Source organism: Bombina bombina, chromosome 4 (assembly GCF_027579735.1).
Source record: "Bombina bombina isolate aBomBom1 chromosome 4, aBomBom1.pri, whole genome shotgun sequence".
NCBI lineage: Eukaryota > Metazoa > Chordata > Amphibia > Anura > Bombinatoridae > Bombina > Bombina bombina.
The window spans coordinates 286,039,083-286,054,957 of record NC_069502.1 but is presented as its reverse complement, the minus strand read 5'-3'; the positions used below and the strand labels follow the sequence as shown (position 1 = coordinate 286,054,957).

At 36.9% G+C, this 15,875-nt stretch overlaps 1 protein-coding gene across 1 annotated transcript in view; it reads right to left on the bottom strand.

Moving 5' to 3' along the window:
* The window catches only part of LOC128657326 (ceruloplasmin-like), a 352,838-nt gene that overhangs the window by 97,661 nt on the left and 239,302 nt on the right, over positions 1-15,875 (bottom strand). The window contains 3 exon segments of the mRNA XM_053711627.1: positions 3,882-4,094; positions 8,904-9,054; positions 9,261-9,472. Of these exon segments, the coding sequence (XP_053567602.1) occupies positions 3,882-4,094; positions 8,904-9,054; positions 9,261-9,472 (576 nt within the window).

The following is a 15,875-nucleotide window of genomic DNA, read 5'->3' as shown; positions in this document are numbered from 1 at the left end:
AATTAGACTGTCTAGCCCTTGGTTTGGCTCTGTCTTGAGGCAGGGCATGGCCCTTACCTCCAGTAATGTCAGCGATAATTTCTTTCAAACCGGGCCCGAATAATGTCTGCCCTTTGAAATGTATGTTAAGCAATTTAGATTTAGAAGTCACATCGGCTGACCAGGATTTTAGCCACAGCGCTCTGCGCGCCTGAATGGCGAATCCGGAATTCTTAGCCGTAAGCTTAGTTAGATGTACTACGGCATCAGAAATAAATGAATTAGCTAGCTTAAGGGCTTTAAGCTTGTTTGTAATCTCATCCAATGGAGCTGTTTCAAGGGTCTCTTCCAGAGACTCAAACCAGAATGCCGCCGCCGCCGTGACCGGCGCAATGCATGCAAGGGGTTGCAATATAAAACCTTGTTGAACAAACATTTTCTTAAGATAACCCTCTAACTTTTTATCCATTGGATCTGAAAAGGCACAGCTATCCTCCACCGGGATAGTGGTACGCTTAGCTAAAGTAGAAACTGTTCCCTCCACCTTAGGGACCGTCTGCCATAAGTCCCGTGTGGTGGCATCTATTGGAAAAATTTTTCTGAATATAGGAGGGGGTGAGAAAGGCACACCGGGTCTATCCCACTCCTTGTTAACAATTTCAGTAAGTCTTTTAGGTATAGGAAAAACGTCAGTACACGTTGGTACCGCAAAATATTTATCCAACCTACATATTTTCTCTGGGATTGCAACTGTGTTACAATCATTCAGAGCCGCTAATACCTCCCCTAGTAACACACGGAGGTTCTCAAGCTTAAATTTAAAATTTGAAATGTCTGAATCCAGTTTATTTGGATCAGATCCGTCACCCACAGAATGAAGCTCTCCGTCTTCATGTTCTGCAAATTGTGACGCAGTATCAGACATGGCCCTAGTATTATCAGCGCACTCTGTTCTCACCCCAGAGTGGTCTCGTTTACCCCTAAGTTCTGGCAATTTAAATAAAACTTCAGTCATAACATTAGCCATGTCTTGCAAAGTGATTTGTAATGGCCGCCCTGATGTACTTGGCGTTACAATATCACGCACCTCCTGAGCGGGAGATGCAGGTACTGACACGTGAGGCAAGTTAGTCGGCATAACTTCCCCCTCGTTGTCTGGTGAATTTTTCTTAACATGTACAGATTGGCTTTTATTTAAAGTAGCATCAATGCAATTAGTACATAAATTTCTATTGGGCTCCACATTGGCCTTAGAACATATTGCACAAAGAGATTCCTCTGTGTCAGACATGTTTAACAAACTAGCAATTAGACTAGCAAGCTTGGAAAATACTTTTCAATGAATTCACAAGCAATATAAAAAACGTTACTGTGCCTTTAAAAAAGCACACAAAAACTGTCACAGTTGAAATAACAATGAACCGGATTAGTTATAGCAATCAGTTTTTCACATGAAATGCATAAATTTAGCAAAGGATTGCACCCATTAGCAAATGGATTATTAACCCCTAAATACCAAAAAACGGATAACAATAAAATATATAACGTTTTTATCACAGTCAAAGCACAGTCTCACAGGTCTGCTGTGAGTGATTACCTCCTTCAAACTAGTTTTGGAGACCCCTGAGCTCTGTAGAGACTTCCTGGATCATGCAGGGAGAATAAGGAAGACTGTGACTGAATTTTTGATGCGTAGTAAAAGCGCCAAAATAGGCCCCTCCCACTCATAATACAACAGTGGGGAAGCTCAGTAAACTGATCTTTATTCAAAATAAACGACAGCCAAGTGGAAAATAATGCCCATAAAATTTTCACCAAGTACCTCAGAGAAAAAACGATTAACCTTCCAGTAAACGTTTTAAATATAAATATATGAAATGATATTAAAAGCCTGTTGCTAGTCGCTCTCACTGCAGAAAGGCTATAAGTTATATGTATACAGTATTTTCTTAGTGAAGTGCCATTCCCCAGAAATACCTCAGTGCCAACATACATACATAACAGCCTGATACCAGTTGCTACTACTGCATTTAAGGCTGTACTTACATTATATCGGTATTAGCAGTATTTTCTCAGTCAATTCCATTCCTTAGAAAATAATATACTGCAACATACCTCTTTGCAGGTGAACCCTGCCCGCTGTCCCCTGTTCTGAAGTTACCTCACTCCTCAGAATGGCCGAGAACAGCAAATGGATCTTAGTTACGTCCGCTAAGATCATACACAAACTCAGGTAGATTCTTCTTCTAATACTGCCTGAGAAGAAACAACACACTCCGGTGCCGTTTAAAACAACAAACTTTTGATTGAAGAAATAAAAACTAAATTTAATAACCACACTCCTCTCACACATCCTATCTATTAGTTAGGTGCAAGAGAATGACTGGGTATGACGTAGAGGGGAGGAGCTATATAGCAGCTCTGCTTGGGTGATCCTCTTGCACTTCCTGTTAGGGAGGAGTTATAATCCCATAAGTAATGGATGACCCATGGACTGACTATACTTAACAGGAGAAAGTAATGGGATCCATCTTTTTATAACCAAGGTTTCTCTAAATTAGAATCCTGTTTTCTTATCACGTTTGCTGAGTGCAATTAGGGACAGTTACAGATGAGCTAGAGTAGCAATCTCATAGGATTTAACATCTCTTTAACTGAGTAGTTACATGATCTTTTTGTAATTACTTAAAAGTCCCCCACTCTGGATATTTGCTCCTTATAGCCAAGCATTATCATGAGGTCTCCTATGCTTATAAATCTTGTCCCAGTAATAATGCAAAAAATAAAAAGTGTTCATGTTTTTTCTTTTTTTGTTATTTGTTAATGTGTTCTGTATAAAAATGTTGCGATTGCAATGGGCTGTGCCTTGAGCTGCTGCAAATGAGTAGAAAACTGAGGGAGACTCCACCACCTTCCAGCTTCCTCTAGCAGAATAAATCTGTGGGTCTGAGCACTGCAGGTTATCTAGGTAATTGAAGGAAGAGTTGGGATCATCTGCACACCTACACAGTGAGTCTAATAAAAAATAAATAAATCTATAATTATTTGTGAATGTGAATGTATGTAACTGCGCTTTAGCTTTTTGCACTCTTTGGGTTGTGCTCGTATTATGAGTTTAAAGTAAAAGGTTTTCGCTCGTGCGCTAACCCGACCCAAAAAGACGAAATTAGAATATCGCGTACACGTTACCATATTCTCCCATAGAAGTCAATAAAGAAAACAAAGTGGGAAAAAACACCCTACTCGCGCGCATACACGACCACATATTCTCACATGTACCAACCAGACTGAAAATATGAATATTTCAAATTCCATTGTTCTTCACATAGAAGAATATGTTCTATTTATTCATATATATATATATATATATATATATATATATATATATATATATATATATATATATATATATATATATATATATATATATATGATTTTTTTGGTGCAATATATATATTTATACAATATATATATATAAATATATATATAGATGATTATATATAGGTATAGATATATACAGATATATATAGGAATATCTATTTATAAATACATAGAACATTATTTATAGTAATTATACACTATAGCACTTTATTAAAGGGACAGTCTAGTCCAAAATAAACTTTCACAATTGATGAAAGTTTAGCATCATTGGGAATTAATTAAAGGGGAGAAAAAATAGGGTAAACTGTCCCTTTAAAGGGACATGTAAGTCAATATTAGGGTGGTGATATCAACATCAAAAAAGGCTTTATGCTACTGACTGATAAGCCCCCTTAATGGAATTTTTATATATATATATATGTGTATAGGCTTTGTCATTTTTCTATTCCTAAATGTGTAACAGCATAAAATAACAATATTTTACATGTACAATTTTCTTCCAATTATATTATTTAATTTACCTTCATTGTCAGGTGTCATGCGAACAGAGTATGAGATATGTGGGAACAGACTTGCTATATCTCTCCGTGCATCATGATTTATGATGGTATTCCCAGAGAAATGGATTCCATGCATGTCAACCTCACTCCCCAAACCTATCATATGCCATAATACGCTATCTCCTGTGCACATTTCTAGTCCAGGCTGATTCCCGTACATGTATCCATTAATGGCTGCAAGCAAAGTAGAAAAAGAAAACAATGTTTTAGTGACCCAACCCAAAACAAACTATTGGATGACCCTTACAGATTTAGTGGTATTATAAACTTTTTCAAGTACAGCAAACATATTAGTGCATAATGTATTGACAGTGAATACAATTCTAGACCTTATGTTGTCTTGAGCTTAAAGGGCCGCTAAACCCAAAATCTTTCTTTCATGACTCAGATAGAGAATAGAAATTTAAACAACATTACGATTTACTTCCATTATTTATTTTGCTTCATTTTTTAGATATCCTTAGTTGAAGAAAAAGCAATGCACATGGTGAGCCAATCACACAAGGCTTCTATGTGCAGCAACCAATCAGCAGCTAGTGAGCATATCTAGATATGCTTTTTATCAAATAATATCAAGAGAATAAAACAAATTAGATAATATAAGTCAATTAGAAAGATGTTTAAAATTGCATTCTCTTTCTAAATCTTAAAAGAAAAAATGTGGGTGGAATGTCCCTTTAAATATTTTTTGTTTCTGAGAGATACCGAGTGATAAGGTATAGAAGAGGAAAATACATGGACAAAAGCCTGACCTATAAAATCTCACAGCCATTTGGTAACGTTTCAGAAGAAGTTTTGAAGAACTGACATGCGGGGAAAGAGATACTGAAAATTGGAAAATGGATTAGCACAAAACCATCAGATGGGGTCTCCTGACACTATAGGGTGTCTTATCCCTCGAATGGGCTTTAGTGGCAGCTAGTGATGTTTTAAGTTGTGGGGCAAAATATTCTGCTATTTCAATAACCTTAATAAGTTGTTGTTTTTCATTGTTTTACTACAATAACTAGGCATTTATTCAGTCATAATCTTCATTTGTTTTAAAACATAGTCAACATCATAATAAAGATCCCCTTCATAAAATATTTAATAAGAAAAAAAATCATTGAATAAACTAAAACCTAAAGTTAATTAGGGACACACGCTGGACATTTTGCTCCATTGTCTTGATAGTGGGAGATAAACTGAAATGTGATTGGCCAGGTTCTATTACTGCGCTGTGGTAGATGAAATGCTCTCCTATTTTATTATCTAGGGCTGTGGACTCCAGCTGCTCATGTCATAACAATAAGTTTATATTGAAGGGCATGAAGAGTATGGTCTTCAAATAACATTGCTACATTGGACAGTTTAAGAATTGGCCATAAAGGTGGGAGAAAAAAAATAAAAAATAAGACGTAGTATTTTAAGGATGCACAGTTTTATTTAGAAAAACACTAACATTAAAGTAGAAAGGGACCACGTAAATAAAAATTATTAAGAGACTGAAAACAAATATGAAACATAATATTATTATTATTATTATTATTAATAATAATAATAATAATAATAATAATAACAATACATTTGGGAGCATTTGGAGTATGTATGTATATATATATATATATATATATATATATATATATATATATATATATATATATATATATATATATATATATATTTACAGTCATGGCCAAAAATATTGGCACCCCTGCATTTCTGTCAGATTATGCACCCCTTTGCCCAGAAAATTGTTGCAATTACAAATGTTTAGGCATTCTCATTTTTATTTATTTTGTTTGTATTGGTATGACACAAAAAAAAAAGAGAAGAAAAAGCCAAATCTGACACATTCCATGTAAAACTCCAAAAATTAACTGGACAAAATTATTGTCACCCTCAATTTAATATTTGGTAGCACACCCCTTGGAAAAAAATAACTGAAATCACTTGGATGGCGATAGAAAATATATTTTGCCCCTTTCCGTGGAGGGGATAAATATAAACTACTTACCAAACAAGAGATGTATTGGAATTTTAAATTGTGAACTCTCTTTCAGTGTGGACTCAATTTGAACTATGACCTAATTAATTATTGGGAATAGAGGTGTGTATATATATGGTAAATCTATTTGTAAAGCACTGTATATGTCGGATTTAGTTTTGATTCCTTTGGGGGACATAAACCAAAACTGAATGATTTTAATTCTGCTAAGTGTTCAGTAACACTGATGCATGACTTTTGATCGTTGATATGCCCAAAAGTGTCTAGTGTGAATTGGATAGGGCTAACAGCAAAGAGCATCCATGTGTTCACTTACATGTAGATTATTGTTTTTTGAATACACATATACTTACACTAATCACTATACAAATTGATAGACATTGATACGAATAGTGCCCTATACTAACCTATAGAATTTACCTAATATTTATTCAGTTTTGTAATCCCATTTTGTTCCAGAAGGGTCTTACAATCAATATAACTGCATCGTTGTGCCACACTGAACATGGAGAAGAGAAAGAGCACCAAAGAATTGTCTGAGGATTTGAGAATCAAAATTGTGGAAAAACATGGACAATCTCAAGGTTACAAGTCCATCTCCTGAGAAGCGATTGATTTCAGTTATTTTTTCCACTGTTATGTGTCCTAGCAAAGTGCTGTACAAGGGGTGATGAGATCCTACCTATTCTAGTCGTAGATTACAGCTTGTACATGTGATGACATAAATCACAAAGGTTGATCTACGGCAGGATTTGATATCAAAGGATTCACCTGTAACACAAGAGTGAAAACTATTCCCTAGTTTCACATGTTCACATGCTTTGCAATCACTCGTGCCGCACCGATAGGTGCCCCTAGAGGACAACCAGGAGCCCTGACTTGCTGCACCTGTTTTCTTAATCTGAGTGGGAGAAAGGATGTTACCCAAAGTTCTTTTCCTTCTGTATGAAAACCTACATCCTTGTCTAGTTAGAACTGTTAATCTGTGATCTGCTGCTGAAAGAACAAAATGGTGTTTAACAATATTGCAAATTTTTTTGTACTATGTGGAATAATCGGTTACAAATGTAACACCCCCAAAAGCATTGGCCTTCTTGGGTTTTCTATTACGGAGGGTAGCTCTGTTTATAGCTTCTAACTCTTTTCTGGCTCTTTTAATGGTGTTATCCCTGTAACCTCTCTCACTTAATCTATTTGCCAGGAGTTCAGCTTCTGTTTCAAAAACAGTGGGGACCATACAATTCCTTTTCAAACTAATGATTTGGCCTTTCGCATGTAGTAGGGTATTGCCTGTTATTGGTTTCCGGTAAACTTCTGAATTGATCATAATTGATAGTTTCTTTATTTAATTCAAAAGTATATCTTAGTCCCAATTCATTGTCGTTGATCAAGGCAACAAATTCAAAAATTTCCTGTTCTGGTCCATGCCATATCAAGATCAAATCATCAATGAATCACTTAAAGATTCAAATATTATTGATGAAGGGGTTTTCTACTGAAAAAAGGTGGGACAGCTCCCACCAACCCATATAGAGGTTGGCATAGGATAGCGCAAATTTTGCACCCATAGCTGTCCAACATTTCTGCAAATAGAAACTCCCCTAAAATTCAAAGTGATTATGTAAAAGTAAAAAAATCTATTGTGGACAAGATTAAAGTAGAAAACTCAATAGAATAATCAGAATACCTTTCCAAAAAATACTTTACTGCTTCAATCCCTTTTTCTCGTGGAATAGATGAATATAAAGCCTCAACATCTATTATGAGCAAGCGGGATGATGTCTCCCAGTTAGCATTGGTCAATATTTTTTAACAAATGTTGGGTATCTCTGATGTGACTTGGGAGTTCTAGAACTAAAGGTTGTAACAGTTCATCAACCCATTGTGAGAGATGTTCAAACAGTGAACCAATCCCACTAACAATGGGTCTACCCTGTACGTTCACTAGTGACTTGTGAATTTTAAGTAAACGGTGAAACACCGGTGTCACCGGATGTTCCACATTTAGAAAATTGAAAGGTCTCAGTGTCAATGAATCACAATTCACGTGCATCATCAAGGAGGTGTAACATTTCTCCTTTATACAGAAAAATACACATGTCAAAAGCACTAAGAGGTCCTCCAGCAGAACTCTCTCTCTTAAAACATTATATATGAGAAACGCATAATCTAACTAAATCTATTGGTGTAATCTGTCTATACAATTTGTCCCCTGGCTACTAATAGCCAGTGGGCTATGTGAGTGCAAAATGTGAGAATGAACTTGCATGAACTCCATTCACTCTACTGTGCTTACCCCCAGCAGATATACCTACCTAATCATGTTGCTACCCTATACTCAAATTTCTTCTCTGACTTTCTGTAGCAGCTCTGAGGGGAAAATGGGCATAAAATCTAAAGCAACTCTTCAGCTTCCTCCTCCGAGACAAAGATAAGACTGGCTTATAATTGAGGTAGGATGGTTAGAATAATATTGGAGTTTTTGGGAATGGGATTCTTTGCCTCCTTCTAGTAGCCAGGAGTTGAATCCCAAAAGAATCCCAAAAATAATGAACTTGTGAACTTTCACCGCCTTACGAAAGAAAAAGTTAACTGTAACTTGACTGCTGTTTTTATTTTATTTACAAAATACCTATGACAAGCTATTCAATCTTAAAATCTTCCAAATCTCATGTGCTTTAATGAGGTTTCCCTCAGTGTATAGTGTATCATTTCACCAAATAATTATTATTGTTCTTTAATTGTGCAAGCTGAAATACAAATTTGATTTATAGTATGTTAATTATTTGACCCCACCATATAAAATGGCCTGTATCTGAAAAAAATATTCCATAATTTTTATTTGTCTATCGAAAGAACTGAGGATACAACTATAGCCTATAATTCCCTTACTCATTTAATTCATGTCCCATACTACATTGCCCACAATGGATGCCAAAAAAATACAATATATTCAGTCGACAAATTGGGTGTAAATCAAAGTAAGTTTTTCTTACAGTGCATCATGTTGGATTCTTCAAAATCTGGATCTTCTTTTTTTACATTCTGTGGACTCTTGGTAAACAAAGCAATATTGTCATCCAAATACCAGCTCTGATTCTCATCAAATATTGTCGGCATCATGAAGAAATTGTGAGCTATTCCCCGCTGAAAATATGAAAACATAATTACCGCCATTTGAAGCATCAAAGTTGCCCCCACAATGCTAAAACAAAAGAACACATTTATGATTTCATAAACTGACAGAAGTTAATATTTTAGTTATATGATATATTTAAGATTAGACGGCATCACAAGATACACTTTGATATAATGGCATTCCCTCTATCTATTTTCATTAGTAAGGTACTTACCTGTTTGTCATTCTCTAAATATTTACAAATTAATAGAGGTCCCACAAGACCAGAATTAGTGTCTTTTACAGGATCAACAGAGGAGAAGTAAAGCCAGGTCAAACAGTTTAGGTCATACATGGTGGAGCCCACATTGTTTGGTACATCCCATTCATATGTGAAGGTTTCCCCTGGAGCCACATGAGAGGCTTGTGAAGGAATAGCTTCCATATCTGTATAAATATGAGGACAAATATACATATATATTGGATTACTCGAAATTCATAAGCCGCATAGAAAGTTTGTCATTTAAAACTGCTAGAAGACTAATGAAAAACCTGTTAAATGGACATTACAGTCAAATGTGAAATGTACAATTGTATCTCATGTTGGTTTAGAAGCATTTTTCAAAACACATCTACTGGCAAACAAACTTCTAGCAAAAGCTATCACTGTGTTTCTGCTCATGGCACAAACCTGGAATTCACTATAAAAGTTATAACAGATTTTCTTACATTCCGATCTGAATCTGAGATAGTCAGTGCTTGTTTTAATAAGGGGACTTGAGTCACATCTCTAATGTTGTCCCTCATCTACCTCCAAACCACCTTGTGATCTGTTTGGTTGATACATAGGGGAATATTTACCAAGCTCCATTTGGAGTTTGACGCCCCGTGTTTCTGGCGACCCTTCAGGTTCGCCGGAAAGAAAAGTTATGAAGCAGCGGTCTAAAGACCGCTGCTCCATAACCTTTCCTGAAAATTAAGAGTGAGAAAGAGGGCGCCACATAGCGTGATACTGTTGATACAGGTTCAGACGGCAAAGAAATCAAAAAGGCTTACCGAACAGCTCTGCACCGTTCTGTGACCGGTGCTATCAGGCAGACTAACACTCTCAGTGGTTAGCACACTGGATGGCCTCGGACAAGATGCAGTCAGGTAGATCTCAGCGTTGTTCGATTAACACGCTGGGTGGCCTTGGATATGGTGCAAACAGGTGGATCTCAGCGTTCCTTGATTAAAGCAAATCAGCGTCTCTGCACCATGTGCACTGTAACCTCCAATGGGTATTAGACAAAAATACCTCTCCAGGTAAGGTAAATAATCGTAAGAGACAACTTCCGTGTAATAAAGTTAAAATCTTTAATCAATCCAGGTTCCCCTCGGGGTTTCTTGTCTGACTTTCCATAACCTTTCCGCCTGCTCTGAGGCCGCAGACAGAAATTGTCAGAAACCTTTTTAAAGTAACATTTAAAGTGCGTGTACAAACTGCAAAAATGTAGACCTCCCACCCTGTATTATGAAAAAGCAGCTAGATCACTGGTCTGTGGATGTTCAGCACAGAGGGCCAAATGATCTAAAGCTCTCCTCTCCGGTGAGATTATCCAAGATGGAAGCACCCAACATGAAAATGCTTATTCTTAAAATAACAGCTCTCAGGAAAGCTGCAAGTACAAGAGAAAAAAAACAATAGCATGGTGAGTAGTAACCAGTTTGTTGAAGTTGTGCCCAGCCAATTAACCCCTTAACGACCAGCACCATACCCTGTATGATGCTGGTCGTTAAACCGTACCCTATACGACGCTGCTGTCGTGGGCCTCTCTCTGCCACTGTGACACAATAGCTAGATTGCACTATTTCTGCATGCCCCACGAGTGGGGCAGTGAAGAAATAGATGGGCAGAGGTACCGATGCAGAGAAAGCCACTATGTGGCCTTCTCTGCATCATGCAGTGGTGGTGCTGATTGTTGGTGGTGTGGAAGGGTTAGGATGGTGGCGGGTGGGCGGCCCATAGCTGGAGAGGGAGGCGGGAGCAGTGGAACCGATGCACTGCAGAAAAAAAAGCTAAGTGCGGCAGGGATGGGGATGAGGGAGAGGGGGATCCTAAGAGTGAATAGGGGGCATCGAGGGTAGGGAAAGGTTCTTGGAGGGTGAGGTGGGTAAATGAGGGAGGGGGGAGAGAGTTGGGCAGCTACACTACAGAAAAAAAATGTTTTTAATTTATTAAAATAAAAAACAACATACAAAATTATAGAAAGCAGACAGCTGCCAGTACCTAAGATGGTGGGAATTAGTTAGCAGGTGAAGGGATCAGGGAGGTGGGAAGGTAAGGGGGTAATCCTATACTAAGGAAAATAATAACAATAAAAAATAAATTAAAAAAAAGTGTGTCTGCCTGTACTTAAGATGGTGGTGACCACTGGGGGGTGGGGAAAGGAAGAAAGCTGTTTGAGAGGGATCCGGTAGGGATCAGGGGGTGGGAAGTGTCAGGTGGGGGGGGGTAATCTCTACACTAAAGATAAAATTAAATTTACAAGCTACCTGATTAACCCCGTCACTGCTGGGAACAATAAGTGTGGTGCATAGCTGCAATTAGCGGCCTAATTACTAAAAAGCAATGGGAAATCCATATATGTCTGCTATTTCTGAACAAAGGAGATTCTAGAGAAGCTTTTGCAATTATTTGTGCCATGATTGCACAAGCTGTTTGTAAATAATTTCAGTGAGAAACCTAAAGTTTGTGAAAAAGTTAACTATTTTTTTTAATTTGATGGCATTTGGCGGTGAAATGGTGGCATGAAATATACCAAAATGGGCCCAGATCAATACATTTGGTGCTCTACTAAAAATATATGTATAGTTTTGATAGGTAAATTAAAAAAAAACAAGGCTCTATTTCTGTTTAAATGTAGTGATGGCAAAAATACTAAAAATGTTTTGGTCTTTTGGGGAAGTTTTAGTCTGAAATGCCCTGTTCTTAAAGGGTTAATGTCTGTTTACTCTTCCATAATTCAGATAGGGCATGTCATTTTAAGAGACTTTTCAATTTACTTCTGTCTTCAAATTTACCTAGTTACTTTCTTTTCTTGGGTTCCATGGTCAAAAACCAGATTGGTGGCTACACACATATGCCTCTTGTCATTGGCTCACCAGCTGTGTGCAACTAGATCCCAGAAGTGCATTGCTGCTCTTAAGCTTATTTTGACTATGTGCTTAACCGTTTCTCAGACGTCAACTACATAGTTATATGCTGGCAACAGTAAAATAATAATATGCTCTATGCAAGAGTCACCGTGATAAGGCTATCACTGGGCCCCTATAGGAGGCGCTTATTTCCGGTATATATAAGTTGCTAGTGCAAAAAATAAAATGATGTTACAACTAGCATTAGAACAAAAAACAGTGTTATACACCAGTTTGCTAACACAGTACATAAAAAAACTAAAAACAAAAAATATTTAAAAAATATATACAATACAGTGGTATATAGAACCCAATCTGGAAAGTCCAGCGAAACTCTTTAAATGTCCATCAGTGTTTGAACAGGCTGCTCTCTGTCTTCACCCCACTGGATGATGTATTCTAAGACGTGAAACAAAAACAAAAACAGAGGCGCCACATGTGTAGATCAATATAACCAGAAATCCAGTAAGAGTAGAATAAGGGTACTCACAAGCGAAGCGGCACTCTCTTGTGCCAGTAGGGGCGGGCTGGTTTTTTGCAGCAAACCAGCTGGCTGTGTGTCTGCCAGATGGATGGAGGGTGTTTGTCTCCTGGGTATCAAACACTGGTCCAAAACTGCAGAGGAAGGAGGAGGAAGAGCTACAGTGCCCTTAGGTTACTGCTATGAGGGTAGTAACACCAACACCAGACTTATGTAAAAGTATAAAATCAGTATTTTATTGTACAAAATAAAAATACCAAATGGTATAACAAATTACAGCTGGGTGATGACAACCTATCTCCCCATAGACCATACAATATTGCGACGCGTTTCTCGGGGAACACCCCGTTTCCTCAGGCTTGTATGTTTGTAGTATGCATGAATGCCCTTTATATAGGGTTTAGTAACCTAATGTTCAAATGAACCCTCCCCTTCCTTTACACAGATTAACCTATCATGTCCTTCCTTTCCAAACACTCCCCATTGTTGTGGATATGTGCTGTTAAATTAATTCTAATTATGTACCTCAGTTAAGTTTGAATTTGTATAACTTCATTTATCTCTAAGTCTCTAGTGTTCATATATAAATAAGTGGTTAGATCGATAATGGACTGTCTCGATCGTTCACTATGTATCATATTGTTTTCGTAAAAAACTAGCATATGTTCCGTGTCTGGCCAATAGGATTACGGCCATATCGGGGGCCTGTTCCGACATGGCAATCCCATTGGTTACATTCTAGGCTGCATGAAATGTAATCATGACGTGATGTCATGTGATCGAAGTTGTACCGAATTGTGCCAAATAGCTATTGCCGTAATTTACGTCTAAAAGAAATGACGTGTGATCACGTGATCATGACGTAATGTCATGTGATCGCAGTTGTGCCAAATAGCTATTGCCGTAATTTACGTCTAAAGGGAATGACGTGTGGTCACGTGATCACTGCGGCCCAAGCCTCTGTGGCTTAACCCCATTGTAGTTGCTAGGGGTGACATAATTACGCCTACATATGACTGTAGAGCCAATGAGGAAGCGCAATTGTAACTAATGTAATGTCACTGGTTATACATTTATCACTAGCGTAAAACTAATAATGATAGATGGGAAATTCAAGTTAAAAAGTGTATTACGCTGATAGTCCGATGTACACATTGTGGACCCATTGCAATATAATATCAATGTGAAATACACTGATTAGAGCCGTGTTTGTGAAAAAATACAATATAAAAAAGTGATTGGTATAACGAGGTCTATATGTTGACATAATAAAAAGTAATGTGTGTAATATACTGGAAATATTGCTATAGTGATCACTAATAAACAAATGATCATATGACTAACTAGTGAATGGTGCTCCGGATTGAAATAATAATATATGTGATAAAAATAACTATAATGAGGTGACGTTGACACCCAGTAGATAAGTGTGATGTGCTAATATACAGGGGTATTAGTGTAAGTGATATTAATGGGCTATATTAAATGTACAGGGGTATTAGTGTAAGTGATATTAATGGGCTATATCAAAGGTGTATTATATTTGGATAATACCATAAAGTGATAATATTGTTATCCTATGTTCACTGTGAATATGTAAATGTGCTACTAAAAGTGATAATAAATATGAGTGAAGAGTTAATATAATGAATTCGAACTGTTAGGATAAAAATGCTATATATAAAATACAATTAGTCTAAATTCCCAATGTATATACAAATGACTGTAGTGAGAATTTCTCTATGGATGAAATTTGTCTTTGGTTTGAGATATATATAAAATTAGTGATTGTGAACTAACAACAATGGGGTGTCGAAAAGTCCAGCGAACAAAAAGCACATCTAACCAAATATATATTCTAACAGTTAGCCAAACATATATTGAATATACCAATATCTCATATATACATATGAACAAAGAATTCTACACAAATGCTGCAGAATCTATGACCTCGTTCAGGCCAATGGGAAATAAGCTATTGAATTTATAGATCCAATAGGTTTCCCTTTGTCTCAATTTGGAAAACCTATTGTATATATTGCTAGGAGGGATTCTTTCCAATGGTGTTATTTTAAATGAACATTTACCAGGAATATAACTATTACATATATGTCTAGACACACTATGTTTCAGCGATTTGGATTCAATGTTCCTCAGATGTTCACTCCATCTGGTCCTGACTTTTCTACAGGTCCTACCTATAGACTGGATTCCACATTGGCAGGACAAGGCGTATATTATGTAGTTGGAATCACAGGACAATCGATTTCTAATGGGTATTACTTCTTTTGTGTGGTTAACTATTATGTCACTGTGACCATGTGTTATATATTTACACATGTGGCATCGTTTCTTTCCACATCTAAAGGTCCCTATTTTGCTGAAAATATGATTATTGTGGATCTGATCTCTCTGTCCTATGATATTAGTAGATCTCCTTTTTGACATCACCACCTTACTAGGGGCTAGTTTTTGTTTGTAAGTGGGGGCTCTCTTGAACACTAATTTAGGTTGTAATGGAAGAGTTTTCTTCAGAACGGGGTCTTTTAGAAGAATCGGCCAATGTTTTTTAAGGACTTTGTTAATGATTTTATGGTTAGAGTTGTATTGTGTAATAAACAAAGGTTGTTTATTAGCAAAGTTTTCCTTATCTCTGTCTTTTGTTTTGACTGAGGATAGTAATTGTTCCCTATGTAGGTTCTTGGCTTTCTCATAGCCTTTTGTGACTAAATCCGCGGGGTATCCTTTTTCAATAAATCTACATTTTAGGATCTGTGATTGCTGATTGTATTGGTCAATGGTGCTGCAGTTTCTTCGCAGTCTACAAAACTGACTAAAAGGAATGTTCGTTTTCCATTTAGTTAAATGGTTGCTAGAGAAGTGTAGAAAATTATTACAGTCCACCTTTTTAAAAAAAGTGGACGTGGATATATTCTCTTCTTGGTCCCAGGATAGAACGACATCCAGAAATTCTATACTTTCTTTTTGTAAATTGTGGGTGAAACTAATGCCCATATTGTTATCATTTAAATGTGATACAAAATCCAAGGCTTCTGATTCTAAACCATCAAAAATAAAAATCAGGTCATCTATATAACGGCCATAGAACACCAGATTGCCCCTCCATTGCGAATTGTATATATAGTGATCTTCATAGCAACCCATAAAAAGGTTGGCAAAACTAGGGGCAAA